The 17,752-nt window shown below is 45.8% G+C and overlaps 1 protein-coding gene across 1 annotated transcript in view; it reads left to right on the plus strand.

The window, feature by feature from the left end:
• Positions 1–17,752, plus strand: part of UQCC1 (ubiquinol-cytochrome c reductase complex assembly factor 1) — a 150,679-nt gene that overhangs the window by 24,099 nt on the left and 108,828 nt on the right. Inside the window, exon 3 of the mRNA XM_073683536.1 lies at positions 3,027–3,128. Within this exon, the coding sequence (XP_073539637.1) occupies positions 3,027–3,128 (102 nt within the window). The remainder of the gene's footprint in view (positions 1–3,026; positions 3,129–17,752) is intronic.

The raw sequence follows: 17,752 nt of genomic DNA on the forward strand, positions 1-17,752 counted from the left end.
ATAACAAATCACCGGGTTCTGATGGTCTACCTGGGGAGGTGTACAGGGAGCTGGTGGAACTGCTAGCTCCAAAATTGAAATCTGTGTTTGATGAGGCTTTGGTGAAGGGGGCGTTACCGAGATCAATGGAGGAAGCGGTGATAGTGGTTCTGCCAAAGGAGGGGAAAGATCCCATGGATGCGGAGTCATATAGGCCCATATCGTTGTTGACAACGGATGTCAAAATACTCGCTAAGATCCTGGCCACCCGGCTCACCGGGGTTGCGCATACTGTTATTCACGAGGACCAGTCGGGCTTTATGCCCAAACGCTCCACGGCTGTTAACTTGAGAAGATTATTTCTTAATATGCAGCTGCCTGCTGATAATGGTGGCGGGAGAATAGTGATGTCATTGGACGCTAGAAAAGCATTTGATAGCGTGGAATGGAAATATTTATGGAAAATCATGGAAATAATGGGATTTGGCCCCGCATTCATGGCCTGGGTGAAGTTATTGTACTCATCCCCAAGGGCGGTAGTTAAGGTGAATGGTGAACGGTCCGGGATGTTTGACTTACATAGGGGCACAAGGCAGGGGTGCCCGCTGTCCCCGCTATTGTTTGCGGTGGCAGTGGAGCCCCTGGCGGCCAAAATAAGAGCTGAGAGAGGAGTGGTCGGATTTAAATTTGGGAGGCTGGAAGAAAAAATATCACTGTATGCCGATGACATCCTGTTATTTCTGGAAAATGCAGGAGAGACATTGGGGTGCACGATGGATGTAATTAAACACTTTGGGAGCATTTCGGGACTGGAGATAAACTGGCACAAGTCTTATGTCATGGCTGTAGATAGACCAATAAAAGCGGAGGAGATAGATGAGAGGGGGAAGCAGCTCCAGCTGGTTTCACAATTTAAATACCTTGGGATATGGGTGGCGCTTCCATTGACACGATTCACGGATCTGAATTTAGTTCCTCTGCTAGAGAAATTTAAAAAGAAAATAGGCGCATGGTGCCAATTGGCTTTGACGGTGACGGGTAGAACTAACCTGATTAAGATGGTCCTTATGCCACAACTAATGTACGTTTTGCACAACTCACCGATATGGCTACCAAAAAAACGGTTTCAGGGTATTGATTCTATCTTCAGATCCTTGATATGGGGCAAGAGGCAGGCAAGGTTATAATTGGGAACGCTGCAAAATGGGAAGGAGGAGGGAGGATTGGCCGCACCCAATCCCTGGGTCTATTTCTTGGCAGTACAGGGCCAGCATGTCAGGGGATGGAGAGAACCCGATTGTGGAGGGGCAGCTTGCCGGGTGCTGGTACATGTGTCGGGGAGACGCCCACTGGCCCAGGCGTTAGAGGATGGTACCTTTAAGAAATTGGGAGCAATATATCCTACCTTAGGCTTGACTCAGAAGGTATGGGACACTATTAAAAAGATCAGGGGGGTGGACGGGCTGACTAAGTACTCACCGGTGTTGGGCAATGAACATCTGCCGGAACTTAATAAGCTGTGTCAAATGGGCAATTGGAAGGCGCAAGGAGTGAGATATGTGTGCCAGCTGCAGAGTGGAACGGACCTGAAGACCTTTGAGAAATTGAGAGAAGAATTTGATTTGCCTTTGGTATGGGGATTTCAATACTATAGGCTTCGACATGCTTGGAGGGCACAGTGTGGATTGGGAGCCATGACGGTTCAGGGTGACATTGTACTAGACTCTGTGTGTATGAAGGGAGGGACGAGGGGAGTCATATCGAACTTATATCATGACCTACTGCACTCCTATCTGGGGGGAAATCACTTCATTGCAAAGAGTAAATGGGAAAGGGAGGTGGGTACCCTCACAACAGAACAATGGGAGGCAATTCTAGAATATGTCCCGAAGATCTCTCTAAGCGAGCAGGCACGGATCTCCCAATTATACATAATACATAGGACATACAAAACACCGCTGCGCCTGTACAAGGCGGGCTTGAGGGGAGATTCCAGTTGCCCTAGATGTGGCACGGACCAGGCCGGACTGCTACACATGCTATGGTCATGCCCGCGGCTAGTGGCTTATTGGTTGGTCGTTGTTAGCAAAATTGAGAGGGCTTATACATGTACAATTGACAGAAACCCGGTGCTGTGTGTTTTGGGGGAGGTGGATGGAATACCTGTCTCAGAACATTACAAAGTGGCGATAGCGCGATTGCTATATGTGGCACGCAAACTAATAGCACGAAAATGGACAGATTCGGAACCCCCCACTTGGAGGGAATTTATTGCTCAGACACGTACGGTAATGCATTTAGAGGAAAGCATTTACAGGCGGAGGCATGGAGAGAGAACTTTTGGGAAAATATGGTCCGCATGGATGGCGGTAATATGATTGTCAATGTTCCCAGGTATGCCCGGCATAAGGAGTATTGGCGGGAGGGGGGAGAGGGTTTTGACTGTATTACTACACGTTATGTGAATTGTTATATGTATATTGATAACTGTTTGCTGTAAATTTTTGAAACCTAAATAAAAATAATTGGTTTAAAAAACATCCAAGCCTATTTTGAACTTTTCAACAGTTCCCGCTGTGACCACCTCCTGAGGTAGACTATTCCACAGATCAATAGATCTCATGGTAAAGAAGCCGTGTCTCCTCTGGAGAGTGAACCTTTTTTTCTTCAAGTGAAGGGAATGCCTTTTCAGGAGGTTTTGCATGAATCAGCTTTTTGATTGCATTTTTTGGATTGGCCATTTAAGTTTATCATGTCCCCCTCCTTAGTTGTCATTCTGTTAAGACTATATAAACTGTAAACTGTGTCAGGCAGCTGCTGTCAAAGCAATTAAGTTCATGTTCATGGGGTACATCAAAAGGAGGGAGGCACCTCATCCCTCTTTGCTATATTTGTTTCATACGGTAAGATGGTTCTCCTTGAACCATCTTACCATGGACTATTGGTTCTCAATGGTCAACATTGGTATGATGTGTGATCAGTCATCTTGGGAGTATGGATAGAAAAAAGTTTTTCATGCTGATTTTTTTTTTTTTTCCTCCTTTTAGAATCTTTGTACTTTTACCACGGGACTGAAGGGTGAACACAAAGGACTACTGCAGACGATTGCTGGGAAACAAATATGGAAGACCATGCACACAACACAAAGCGTAAGACCCAAGTTATTGTGCTCCTCAACATGACTATAATATAATCATATATAATCAAATACTGTATATAATTTTCCAAAGACCTGTAAAGAGATTTTTTTTTCTAAATGTTACAATGTTATCATGTGAGTAGTATTGTCACATCACACTACTTGGAGGATACAAACATAATTGCTAGTACACTATTTGGGAAGAGGACCTGTTACTAGGTCAAACTGACCAGTTTTCATTTGTCGTTCCTTTTTTATTTTCGGTGCTCCCCTGAGTATTCCCTGCTGTTTTATTTTTTTTTAATCTGCCATATAGTTTATTATTTTTGTGCTACTTTTTTGTGCTACTTTTTAAGGTCTTTTCCAGGAGGGTGGTGGTCATAGAGTAAATATGCAAAGGATCCTAAACACACCCCCATCTTTCCTTACCCGGGAATCCGGTGAACAAAACCCCGTAGGTAAAGACCATAAAAATTAGCCTATCCCTATCTCTGGAACTGTTTTGATATAAAAAAAAAAAATACAAGAACTGCATTAGAAACCGGATGTACCCCATTGATTTAACAATATCCATGAAATCCTTCATTCTGAGAATAGGGAAGTTTCCCGGTATTCCGAACTTAACCAGTAAGCGATGCCATACCCCATGAATATGCCCTTAGTTAGTATGGGGCTAAACCCCTTTAAGTGCATGTTCTTTCAGGTGGCCAAAAAGTCAATTTTTCAAGTGGAATACCTCTGCCAGATGTTTTGGGTGCTTTTCTACCATTTTTTAGGCTTCTTTTGTACAGGCTTTTTCTGGAGGTTTTTTTAAACTGCGTTCAACACTAGCGGGTTTTTTTTGAAGCAAGAACACTGACAAAACGCTGAAAAAGATGCCTGGACTTTGTCATTGTGTCTTTTGAGCCTTCCTATTGACTTGTATTATAAAATATAGAGCGTCTTCACAGCAGAAGATACCTGAAGAATGGTTGCTCACTTCTTTTAACCGCTTGGGATCTTTTGAAACCTGAAGCAGTTAAACGCTGAAAAGACTGAACTTATGAACAAGTCGTTTTTACATAGAAATGTACTGTATGTGTTCGTTTTTTTGATCATTTTTTTAGCTATTTTTCAAGCGTTTTTTGGAGTGGAAAAAAAAAATGTGTGTGAACATACCCTAGTGGCTTATCCAACTGGAAAATGATTTTGGATCTTTGTATGACTCCGGGATAATTTGCTCTGACTGCTCCTCTTTGCATGGGGCACGCATGCTATGTGGCGTTGATGCGAAACGTTAGACCTACAAGTACATATGGCATCTAGAGATTATATACACATGTTGCCTAGAAAGGCCCCTTGTTGTCAGTATAGACGTCTTTATTTCACCCTGCTTTTGGATTCATGTAATAAAACATTGTGGTTTACCTCTGATATTAGAATATTTAGCCAGGGCACGTGCCAATGTTGCCTGTTTATTTTCTGATCTTCTTCTGTAACTATATATAAAGAGGTTTGTTGACCCATCTGCTTCGCCCCCGGTCTTTATAGCTACTTCTGTAAAGAGCCTGCAACCTCCAAACCCCAAGACTCTAAGACAAACACACTGCGGTGTAGTTGTGGTGATATTTATGCCAAACTGAAGTGTTTAGTCAGTTTATGTGACGTGAAAAACATTATTAAAAAAATATACGGGATTAAATAAAGATAATGAAACAACTTTAATGTTTTTAGAGTTTTTGTTAATTGATGAAACTATAAGAAAATATGTCATTAGCAAATTAGATGATTTCCCTCAGTATTAGGGCGCAGTCAGGCAGCCGTATAAATCAAACGGAGATCGGAACGCAGTGCATGGACTGGCCGGCGGTTCTCCCCACCCAAGCATGACAGCTTCATGTATTTCTATGCAGCTGACACGCTCAGGTCGGGAGAGCCGCTGGCCAGTCCGTGCACTGCATTGCAATCTTGTTCCAATTTATACGGCTGTCTGACTTCGCCCTTAAATAGATAAAGGTTTTACTTTATTTTACAAAAGTGAGCCTAAAATCTGTTGAGATTCCCATTTCTGGGAGTTATATAGTAAGTAAATGGAGTCTTGTACTCACATCTAGTCAGCGATCGAGTGAACACATCAATTCACCTGTTTCGCAGACTCACTTGTCCATAGAATACTGTAGAATAATCGATTCACCTACAGTAGTACTTGAAAGTTTGCGAACCCGTCAGAATTTTCCATATTTCTGCATAGATCTGACCGAACACTTCATCGAATCCTAAAAGTAGGGAAGAGAACCAAATCTAACAAATGGGTCAAAAATATTAGATTTGTTTGTTTTTTTTACTGAGGAAAATGATCCAATAATCCATGTCTATGAGTTGAAAAAAATAAGTGAACCCTTGCTTTCAGTTCTTGTGTGACCCCCCCCCCCCCTCCCCCCTTGTGCAGCAATAACTGCATGTAATATTTCTGGTAATTGTTGATTAGTCCTGCAATTCGGCTTAGAGGAATTTTAGCCTATTGCTCCCTGCACAACAGTGTATTCTATGTTATATTGGTGGTTTTCTCCCATGAACTGCTTGCTTCAGGTCCTTCCACAACAATTTTATGGGATTAAGGTCATGATTTTGACTTGGAAATTCCTAAACTTCTAAATGTATTCTTTTCTAACTATTCTTTTGTTAAACGACATTGTGTGCTTTGGGTTGTTTTCTGCATTAGCCACGTTCTCTTGATATTCAGCTCATGGATAGATGTCCTGACATTTTTCTGTAGAATATGTTGGTATAATTCATAATTCATCAGTGATGGCAAGCCGTCCTGGTCAACATACATCAAAACGGGTCCAAATCATGATACTACCACCATTGTGTTTCACAGATGGTGTGAGATTTTTTTTATGTTGTAATGCAGTGTTTTTCTTCCTCCAAACATAACTCTTATTTAAATAAAAAGCTCTATTTTAATCTTGTCCATCTACAAAAAAAATTCTAATATCTTTCTGGCTTGTCCAGGTAATCTTTAGCAAACCACCAATGGCCAGGAGTGCCTTTCTTCTTGCAATCCTAACATGCACACCATTGTTGTTTGGTGGCCTTCTGATGGTGGAATCATTAACATTAGCTATTGTGAGACAGGCCCTTAGTTTCCTAGAGGTTACCTTTGGTTCCTTTGTAACTTTGTGAACTATTATACACCTTGCTGTTGGAGTGATCTTTGTTTTTTGACCACTGGTTGGGAGGCTAACCATTTGTACAGTCTGTCTGACTGGATTGGTGGGAGTCCAAGGTCTTTAGCAATCTTTTTCAGCCTAATGAGCATCTATAACTTTTCTGAGGCCTTCAGAAAACGCTCATTTTCATGGTATTGTACACTTATGCAAAAGGATTGGATTTTGATAGATACATGTTCTTCAAATAAAGCAGGTCACCAGCTCATAGCTGATTGTCATCCCATTGAAAAGACCAGTCTCTAATTTCACCTTCAGATTATCTGCTAATACTAAAGGTTCACGTACATTTGACACTCAGATGGGAGGGCTGGGCCGGAGGGCAGAGGGTCAAATGCCTCTTCCCCCGGCCGGTCCTCCTGCAGCTGTTTTAGGCTGCCCGGCCATCTGCTTCTTCAGAAGACAGATGCCTGCACTGCACTTTAGAGTTGTACAAGTGCCGGCCCTGACATCCCAGTATTTCAGACACTCCCACACTGCACGATGTGTGGGTGGGCATGTCTGCTGATCTCGCATGCGCACCGATAGGGTGCCTCCATGGAGAGGAGCTTCTGAGAGAAAGTCAGCACTGCAGAGCAGTGTGCGCCAGGGGGCCGGGACAGGAGGTTTCTGACCTGGTCGGCTATTGTCTTGTTGTCGTGTCTGCATTCGCTCTGAGGCACAGTGAGATTATTTATTGCCCAGCTTGAACCTTGACACAGATAAGGTTGCGCTGTCAGTGGGAGTCATCTGCTCCAGTAGACCCAAACTACAAAAGTTCAAGATGCAGCAATAACTCACAGTGCGCCTCTGAGCGCCTGCAGACACTGGTATACAGAATTTTACACTGACTGCTCCTGAGCCTGACTCCAGGACATCATACATTACATATCAGATATAATCAGGGCCAAATTTGCCACAAGTCACCTGAGAGCGGGTGCCTAGGGAGGCAAGTTGAGGGGGGCTGAGTAAAATAACAAAAAAATATATATATTATTTTTTAAAATTTGCTTCCTCTTCTTTGATGGACAAAGTGTCAATACCGCCATTTTAATTTTGGCGATGGAAGGGGTAAGATGATTGAGGTTCAAGAGCTGAGTACTGCATGGGCAGAGAAGTAATCAAATCTCTGACGGAAGATGTTGAATCCTAAAGGGGAAGGTCCTGTGACATCATGCCCATGTAACTCGTATGGGAGGAGCCATCCTAGAGATTACAGGAAGTGAAGTGTTTTCCCAGCAGGAAGCAGCAGCTGGAGAAAATGGAGGTACTCATGGTACAGGCTTACATGGGGAGCATTCTGTATATAGGGGGGTGCAATCTGTATATGGAGGTACGCAGATTGTATGTGGGGGTGCAGTCTGTATATGAGAGGGGTGCAGGATGTATAAGGGGGTGTAGTCTTCATCTAGGGGATTCATGGGGTACAGGCTGCATATTGAGAGGCATAGAGGTTGTTTATAGGGTGCAAGCTTTATGGGGTACATGGGGTGAAGGCTTTGTGTGATAGGGTGCAACAAAGGAGGGGAAGGTAAGGGCTTTTTAGTGGAATTGAAGATTCAGTAACGGCACATTTTGGGAGGCAGTATACAAAAGGAGAAGCATTGTGTAGGTACAATATGGATGTAGTACAGTGTGGGGAGGGGCACTGAAAATGGGGACAGTGTGGAGGCTAGAGTTCATAACTTAGGTGCAGTGTGTAGGAGGTACTAGATTATCGGCCAGTGTAAATGCACCTTAAAGAGTAATTAAACTGATGGAAGATTTTTTTAAAAAGGTTTAGGAACTTTAATTCGGAGCAGATCGGTTGGGAACCCGGTCCTGAGACCCCTACCAATCACTCAAAAGGTGTGTTAAAAGTGTGCAGTTCAGTAGACAAGAGCACACTTACCTAGCGGAGTACAGATGCAGTAGAAAGTCAGGCTTCTGAGTCCTAAGCTTCACATTTCTAAGAGGTTTTTTGAGCAATTGGTGGGGGTCTCCGGACCCAGACCCCACCAATCTGCTCAGAATTAAAGTTTAAAACATGAAAAAAATCTACCAAAATTTAAGTTACTCTTTAAATGTTTAATAGTGCTACCAGAGGCAGATTAAGAGTAGCCTGGACCCCCAGGCAGTTTAGAGAGCGTGGGCTCCCACACCACCTGATGTATTACATGACATGTCACATGATATCCTTTGAGAGATCGTGTGATAGGTCACGTGATTAACACACAGGTGCTCTGGTGCACATCTGAAGGTGCAAAATGACAGAGACAGTTTTTTACCCTTATGTACAGAACAAATAACCTATCACTATACATAATAGAGGATACTATTTAATAAGTAATGGTGCTATATAATACAGGGGAGGTCCAAAACTAAATTTTATGTTTATCCTAAACCTTTTTTAATGTCATGATCTAATCTTTTTTTTTATGTACTTTTAATTAAAAATTCCCTATCCATCTTTCAGTACACTAGCTAACTGCTTCACTTTTTTCTGCTACTTCCTTTTGATGATTTGTTTGAGAATGCCAGTGCATGCTGGAATACTCAAAGAGTCGTCAGGGGCAGAGGCTGCTGTCACTGCCGCAGCCTCTGCCCCCTCCCTGGAACGAAGCATCATCAGTGACCTCTGTTTCAGGGGCTGGGCTAGTTCCTGCTCTACTAAGCATGCGTCCCTTGTCAATTCCGATGTATGCTCAGTAGATTCCTGTCACTGTGCTTCTCTGTGCACAGTGACAGTGCGCTCTCTCACCGGCTCTGATAAGAAGTCACGAGCCGACAGCAAAGCACACAGTTTAAGTAAAGGAATGAGCAGAGACCAGCCCTGTCCCCGCAAGAGACATCACTTCTGATCAGAGCTTGCGAGAGAGCGGACTGTCACTGTGCATATTGCACAGTGAGAGGAATCTACTGAGCATCCTTTGGAATTGACAACCTGCACATGTTCAGTACAACAGGGGCTAGCCCCACTGCTGTGCACTTCCTACTCCCCAAATTCATTGTAATTACATGCTGTGAAGAATATTCAAGATAATTCCATGTTGTGAAGAATATTCAAGATAATTCCATGTCTATCATTGTGCCCTCTTTGGCGGGGGATTATAGAGTCCTACAAATGCAAAACTGAAACCTGACAATTCAGCAGCAAGAAGGGAGGAGGCTGAGAGATACAGTGAGTGCCAAAACCCCCCACCCTCAGCTGTGGAGCTGCCACAGGAAGACCCCCTGTGGCTTCCAAGCCATGAGGCATGTTCTTTGTGTCAGATATTATAATTCAACAACGAGTTATGGGAATATGATACATCCCAGTGATGCACCAAATAGATTTTTGGAAACGCAAGGGAATGGGGTATGTCACCCTGGCTTTCAGCACAGTCCAGCGCGTAGGGAAAGGGAGATACACGGCACAGCCTTGAGGGGGCCCCTAGGGCACCGGTGCTTGGTATCCACGTGTAGCAGGGGCCTGGCTGGATTCGGTAACACCAGATCCAGCTCCCTAGGACCGTCCATTAAGGAAGTATAGCCCATTCTAGTTTTGGAGTTTTTAGCTGAGAGGCCATAGGTGGAGAGTTAGGTTCAGCCAGGAGGCCGGAGGGGAATTTACCCAAAGGGGTTAAGAGCTCCAGCAGCCGCTGGCTCAGTGTCTTTTTCCCTGAGAGGTTGCGAGGTTACATCGTGTGGGAGAAGTCCTGCAACAAAGAGAGCCCCACAAGCCTCCCATGTGGCAGCCCCTACCCCACAAGCCAGGCCTTCCATCTGACTGGTAACTGACTCTTAATAACTGCTTTATATCTTTTGTACCACTACTATTGTGTTTGCATCTCTGACCATTATGTATGTATAACTCTTACGTATATAGTGTAATGTCTAATGTGCCCTTACGGCTATTAAATATATAATTTAACCTTGGGCTGCTGTATTATCTCGATCCACGAAGCCACACGTCCGTTGTTCGGCTTAATCCTTATGCTACCAGGGCGGGTTTCTGGCCTGATATAATTCCCGTTAACCGACCGGGGACTTATATCTAATAGAAGCACGTGGCTGCTCTCCCAGACTGACAAAGTTCTGTTTGACTGGTGCTAGTGAAGGGGCCTCTCGGTCTGTCAGGGGTGTGAGCGAGTGTGGTGCCATGTCAGTGACTGAGTGGACCACCTCTTCTCACTCCCAGTGCCTTCCCGTACCCTTGTGGACACCGGGTGTCTGTGTAGAACTGTACCGATCTGGCCTTACGCGTCCCCGAGGGGGTGTGGAACGTCGCGTTGGTGCAAAGGGCAGATCTGTATCACGTGATCCGTCTGACGTAATTGTGATGTCAGACGGGTGGCGAGGTGTGGATTCACCACAAGTGGTGGCAGCGGTGGGATTCTGTGGGGTCTTTCTGCTGCAATTGTGCACATTAGTGGCACCGGTGGGATTCTGCGGGATCTCTCTGCTGCCATTTCTTCACATTGGTGGCAGCGGTGGGATTCTGTGGTGTCTCTTTGCTGCTATTTCTTTACATTCATCAGTTGCGACATGACCCGGGTCCGCCGGTCGGTGAGCATTTCCTGGGGAAAACCCACTCGAGAGAAAATCTCCAGTAAGGCGGTGGCCACCTTGTCTTCCCGAATGGACGACAAGGCTACCGGTACTGGGTGGCATAGTCTACTACCGTCAGTATGAAGCGTTTCCCGGAGCTGCTGAGAGTGGCCATCGGGCCAACCAAATCCACAACCACTCTCCTGAAAGACTCTTCAATGATGGACAGAGTTAGCAATGGGGCTTTGAGGTGCCGCCCCGCCTTCCCCACCCTCTGACAGGTGTCACTCGACCGGCAGTAGGCAGTCACCTCGTCCCCATCCTTGGCCAATATAAATGCTGCGCAAGCCTTGCCTTGGTCTTAGTGATCCCTAGATGTCTGGCCATCGGAATCTCGTGCACCATCCGCAACATCTCTGCCCTGAATGGATAGGGTACCACTAACTGTCGGTCCCTGGCCACACCTCCAGTGAACCTCGCTGGACCGTTACCTGGTACAGCCGTCCTTGGTCCCAGACCACCCGCTCGAGATCTGAGTCCAAGGGAGGCTGTGCTGCTTGCTCCTTGAGAGCTTTCAAGCTGTCGTCAGTCTCCAACACCGCTTGAAACCCTTGGCTGGACATGTCCAGAATAGACGAAACTGCCACTTCTTCTGTCAGTTTCCCGGGACCTGACTCCTGGCCTCCGTTTGACCCGGCAGCCACTTGGTCGGAAAGGGAGATGCCGTCTTACTCCCTAGGGGCCCAGGTGCCACCACTGCACGTGACAGCGGCCACCGGCGCTGTGACCACGGGTAGTGCCCGCTTCTCCTCTGTTTCTGAGCAAGCCTGCAGTCTAAAAGGACTACCCTGGCCCTCTGACATCCCGGTTGTGGAGGAACCCTGCCATGCGATCTCACCTGGGAGCCCTACCTCTCCTGGGACTGCCCTTCCCCGTCTGGCTCCTCTGTGACAATCTCACAGGACAAACTGTTCCAGCCTGCCAACTGGCCACACTCTAAGGCCTTATCACAGCTGACTTGATTGCTCTCCTCCCCCCTGAGGGGAGAGGGACACAGTACATCACCCACCCCCACATTCCCATAAGTAGGCATGTTAATAACATTGGCATCAATAGGGGTAGACATGACGTTGTCTGGAGAGTCAGGCCTCGGGGGTTTTGTGGCCACATAGTGGGACACTAGTCGCCCCAAGTCTGTCTCAAGTAAAACACTCAAGGGAATGTTTGGAGTTACCCCCACCTCCCTCCCCTCCCGATGCTTCAGTCCAAATATACCTTGGCGATGGGCAGCGCCGGCTCGACGCCTCCAATCCCGGAGACCGCTAGAGTTTTCCCAGGTATCAACTCCTGGGACAACACCAGTTCAAGCCTCACAAGAGTCATCTCAGCGCCGGTGTCTCGCAGACCCATGGTCCTGGCGTGGCCTATGATGAGTGTCTGTCTGACGGTTGTCAAGGGACCTCCCACCACCCCCACTCACCCACAAAACAGTGGACGGTTTCTGGGACGGGGACGGGACCTTCTGGCGCTGGGGACACGTGGCTTTGAAGTGGCCCGGCTGTCTGCAAAGGTGACACAGTCGGGGTTTCCCTACCGGCGTGGAGAGGAAAGCATGGGTGGGTGGCCCCTTGGGCCTGGGGGCAGGGACAGCTTGCACTGCTTTTGTCTTACTCCCTCTCCAGCCAGCAAGTTTCTTGGCCTCTGGAGTCCTGTTGTTGGAGTACTCGTCAACAAGTGTTGCTGTTGCAGAGGCCCGCTTTGGCTTCTGGTCATGGAGGTACTGTTGGAGGTCCACCGGGCAGTTCCATAGAAACTGCTCAGTCACAATGAGCTTCTTCAGCTGCTTAGATGGTGGTGAGGTCCAGGCCTGTGGTCCATTGATCAACAGCTCTCAGTAGGGCTCGCATGTGATCGACCCAGCTGTCTGCAGGACCCCTCTGTATACCCCGGAGCTTCTTCCAGTGCGTCTCAGGGGTCAAGTTGTACAGCCAGACCAGAGCCTGCTTGATGTCCTCATAGCTCAGGGTGGTCTGACTGGGCAGGTACCCAAAGATTTCCACTTCCTTACCCCTAAGGCGAGAGATTAAGAACCGGTCCCACTGGTCCTCAGGCAGATGGTACTGACGGCAGGTTTTTTCAAATGCCAGCAAGAACATGTCCAAGTTCCCTCCTTTATCCAGCAGGGGGAAGTCCTCCACCTGTAGCTTTGGGACTTGGATCTTAGGGGGCTCTGGACTGGCTGGGTCATGCAGCCGGAGCTGGAGCCGCAGTGTATTTTCCTGGTGCTCGCGCATCCACTGACGTTCTGCTGCGGCTGTTGCCTCGCGACGTGTGGCTGCTGGCCAGGGCAGTTTGCACAAGTTCATCCAAGCCTGCCTGGCTGGGGGGGTGGGCAGGTGGTGGGTGGCCCACTGCGGGACCGACCGCCGGCGACTCTCTCTCTGTACTCCCCTTCCTCTGGAGCGACATCGTCTTCATCCTCCTCCCTACCATCCAGAGCATTGGACATCTCCTTGGTTCTGCCCCTGGTGCCACTGGCCATCCTTGTACTCTATGGTCACTGACCCCAAACTGCAACCTGATGCACCAACACACCTTACAAGTATTTGCACTCTGACTGTCTATTGCTGAGCTGATCTTAAGACCCCAGCAGCAAAAGCTACTACTGGCAGTCCTTGGTGTCTGTGAGTATGCGTTCCACACTCGCACACTATTATCTCGATCCCACATCGCTTGCCACCAATGGGAAGAAATGCAGCAGAGAGACCCCGCAGAATCCCACCGCTGCAACCACTTGTGATGAATCCACACCTCGCCACCCGCCTGACATCACAATTACGTCAGACGGATCACGTGATACAGATCTGCCCTTTGCACCAACGTGACGTTCCACACCCTCTCGGGGACGCGTAAGGTCGGATTGGTACAGTTCTACACAGACACCCTGTTCGTGGATCGAGATAAAAGAGCAGCCCAAGGTTAAATTATATATTTAATTGCCAAAGGGCACACTAGACATCATACTATATACGTAAGGGTTATACATACATAATGGTCAGAGATGCAAACACAATAGTACAAATGATATAAAGCAGTTATTAAGAGTCAATTACCAGTCAGATGGAAGGCCTGGCTTGTGGGGTAGGGGCTGCCACATGGGAGGCTTGTGGGGCTCTCTCTTTGTTGCAGGACTTCTCCCACACGATGTATCCTCACGACCTCCCAGGGAAAAAGACACTGAGCTAGCTGCTGCTGGAGCTCTTAATCCCTCTGGGTCACTTCCCCTCCGGCCTCCTGGCTGAACCTAACTCTCCACCCCTGGCCTCTCTCAGCTAAAAACTCCAAAACTAGAATGGGCTATACTTCCTTAATGGATGGTCCTAGGGAGCCGGTGTCATAAGATCCAGCTGGGCCCCTGCTACGCATGGATACCAAGCACCAGGCCCTAGGGGCCCCCTTCAAGGCTGTGCCATGTATCTTCCTTTCCCTATGCGCTGGACTGTGCTGAAAGCCAGGGTGACATTCCCCATTCCCTTGGGTTTCCAAAAATCTATTTGGTGCATCACTGGGATGTATCGTATTCCCATAACTCGTTGAATTATAATATCTGACACAAAGAACATGCCTCATGGTTTGGAAGCCACAGGGGGTTTTCCTGTGGCAGCTCCACAGCAGAGGGTGGAGAGTTTTGTCACTCACTGTGTCTCTCAGCCCCCTCCCTTCTTTTTGCTGCTGAATTGTCAGGTTTCAATTTTGCCTTTGTAGACCTCTAGAATGCCCCACCAAACAGGGCACATTGATAGACATGGGATTATCTTGAATATTCTTCACACATTTCATTATATCATGTCCCCCCCCCACCACCACCACCACCACCCTCAATTCACCATATTTATCAGTGTAAAAGTATAATAGAAACTAGTCCACCTGCATTTTTCACCCACTCCTGATTTTGGCTTACAAATACTGAGGTTAAATAATAAATACTGAACATGTGGTTTTAGTCTGACTCGCCAGTAGGGGGCGTGACCACTTGAAAGTGTCTAGGGCAGTATGAGTGCCATACATTATACATGTCCTATAGCCAGGTCCAGGAGTGATCAGTCGGTGTACAAGAGAATATGTCACTGACATATCCTATACTATATATACACACATCATATTTCATACACAAGACACTCTGTAATCATAGTATAATGTGTATCATCACATATTATCTTGTGTATGACATCGGATGTCTATACACATAGTATAGGATATGTTAGTGATATAATTTACTGTGTGCACTGGCATCCAATGTTATATACAGGATACTCTGTGACTTGTGTACTATCTGATGTCTGTCTCACAGTGTAATATATACTATAACCTATTATCCAGTATGTAACACTTAATGTCTGTGCATAGCATAATATGCTGTATATCAGTCACATATTCTCCTGTATACTGTATATAATATACTATGTACATAGACATCAGATGTTATATGCAGTATAATATGTAACCGGTATATTATATACTGTGCCTACAGACATTAGATGTTAAACTAAGAGTACAGAACATCAGATTTTATATCATCACGTTACTCTGTATATGACATATGTTGTCTGTATACATAGTATATGATGTATCAGTGACAGATACTCCTGTATACTGTATGTAATATACTATGTGCACAGACATCCAATGTTATATACAGGATAATAGCTGATGTTCTATAGTCACAGTATATCCTATACGAGTCATGTATTCTTCTGTATACTTTATGTAATATACTGTGTGCACAGACATCAGATGGTATATATGGCACAGAATAATATGTCACTGATAGAACATATACCACTCACATATTATCCTGTCTTCATATTTCTAAATGTAACCAGGTCTACTACAAAGAAATGATATAACTAGATGTCACTTATATTCTGCTTTAAAGAAGCATTCCTTTAACTTTTTTCCCTTAATCCTGTGTTCGTGTAGTGTCAATGAGATAACATACTCGCCTACCGCCGCCTTCTTTGGGATCCATCACTTTTCTGCTCCTCTTCTCAGTGACGTCACCACTCTTCAGACTCTCCGGATCACATTGCGCTCTGAGTGTCCTGGAAGTCTCTTTTACAATGTAAATCTATAGAATCTCATTTTAACGCTCCATAAACTTACATTATAAAAGCCACTTCTGGATCACATAGAGCGCAGTGTGACCCAGAGACTCTGAATATCCATCAGGTGACTCCGAAGAGGAGCGGAACGGAGCAGGATACCCGAGAAGACTCCGATCAGTGAGTATATTTACACACTGACACAACACGACACTAGCATTTCCAAACCTTTAGAGAAAAAAATGTTAATGGGGGCTCCATTAGATGGACTGTTTCATCTATTTTTCAATGGAGGCGAGTATATATAAATCAATTCTAAAAGGACAACATGCAATTTACAAGCCACACACTCTTTTTTTCTCCCCCCCCCCCCCCAACATTGTTTTCCAGGGTCTAGACAAATTTCTGTAGTCGCGCCCTCACTGCAGACTGATGAATTGTGATAGAGCGCTATGCACACACTGTCACGATTCCTCTGTATTTCCAGCTTAGTGATCGCAAGTATGTGATTTGCATAGTTATGGTCATGTGTCGACTAGAGTCAGACGCCTCTCTCAGTAGCTCCTCACTGATAGAAGGGGATGAGAATCTAGTCTGCATTTGGCCACAATTATCCTGTTATTACTCCGGCTTTATCTTTTTAGGCTGTGTGCACACTGTACATTTTTGGTGCGTTTTCACTACTTTTTTTCCGCGCGGAAAAGGGAATCCTTCTGCCACCTAATGAAATGAGAATCCTAAAATGCTATGCACATTATCAGGAATTTTCCTGTCAGGATTTGCTTTGCATTTAAATCTGCAGCATGTCAATTCTTTATGCGTTTTTTGCTGCGTTTTTCATCCAATGACTTCAATTGAGTCAGTCAAATTCGCAGCAAAAACACAGGTTTAAAAATATTTGCGGATTTGCTGCGGATTTTTGCTGCTTATTTGACTGACTCAATTGAAGTCAATGGATCAAAAACGCACAAAGAATTGACCGCAGGTCACAGGCATCGGCTGACGAGAGACTACTCCTCCCATCAGCCTATGGCTGCTGCCGCTAATAGCAGGCGCCGCTGATGGGAGCTGTCATCAGCTGGCGCCTGTGCTCACAGTGAAAAAAAAAAGTTAAAATCGATATTAAAATAAAAAACGCATTATACTCACCTATCCGCCGTAATCGTGAGTGTCCCACGGCGAACGGATCACCCAGCAACACTCTATACACTGACAGGAGTGTGATCGCTCCCCGCAGTGTATAGTGCTGAGCTGCCGGGAGAGAGGTCACATAAGTTCATCAGTTGATGAGCTCCGGTGACCTCACTTACTGCACCGCTGCATGAGAATTTTCTCACGCAGCGGTGGTGCAGTAAGTGAGGTCACCAGAGCTCATCAGCTGATGAACTCTGGTGACCTCTTTCTTGGCAGCTCAGTGGTATGCACTGACAAAGGAGTGATTACACTCCTGTGTCAGTGTGTAGCCTGCTGTCCTCTAGAGCAGTCACACCAATGATTGCTGATGTGACTTCTCTAGAAGTGAGCCAGATCTTCGTAGGACACTGTGGATTATATCATCACGGTGGACAAATGAGGGATATGGTTGTTTTTTATTTTTGTTTCTTTTACAGGTAACAATGGCTTCAGTGGATTAGGCGTTAAATGAGTATACTGTTTTTTAATCATTTATTTAAAAATAAAAACTGTGTGGACTTTTATTTCAAATAAAGGATTTTTTTTCAGGCTGTGTGTTTATTTAAAAACCTTTACTATTCATCTTATAGACGCTCTCCATTACTAACCTGGGCTTCATGTCAGCTGTCAATACAAGGCTGACATAAACCCTAACCCTATTA

This window comes from Phyllobates terribilis, unplaced genomic scaffold (genome assembly GCF_046119375.1).
Source record: "Phyllobates terribilis strain yellow unplaced genomic scaffold, ASM4611937v1 Scaffold_5__5_contigs__length_657084704, whole genome shotgun sequence".
In the NCBI taxonomy this organism is placed as follows: domain Eukaryota; kingdom Metazoa; phylum Chordata; class Amphibia; order Anura; family Dendrobatidae; genus Phyllobates; species Phyllobates terribilis.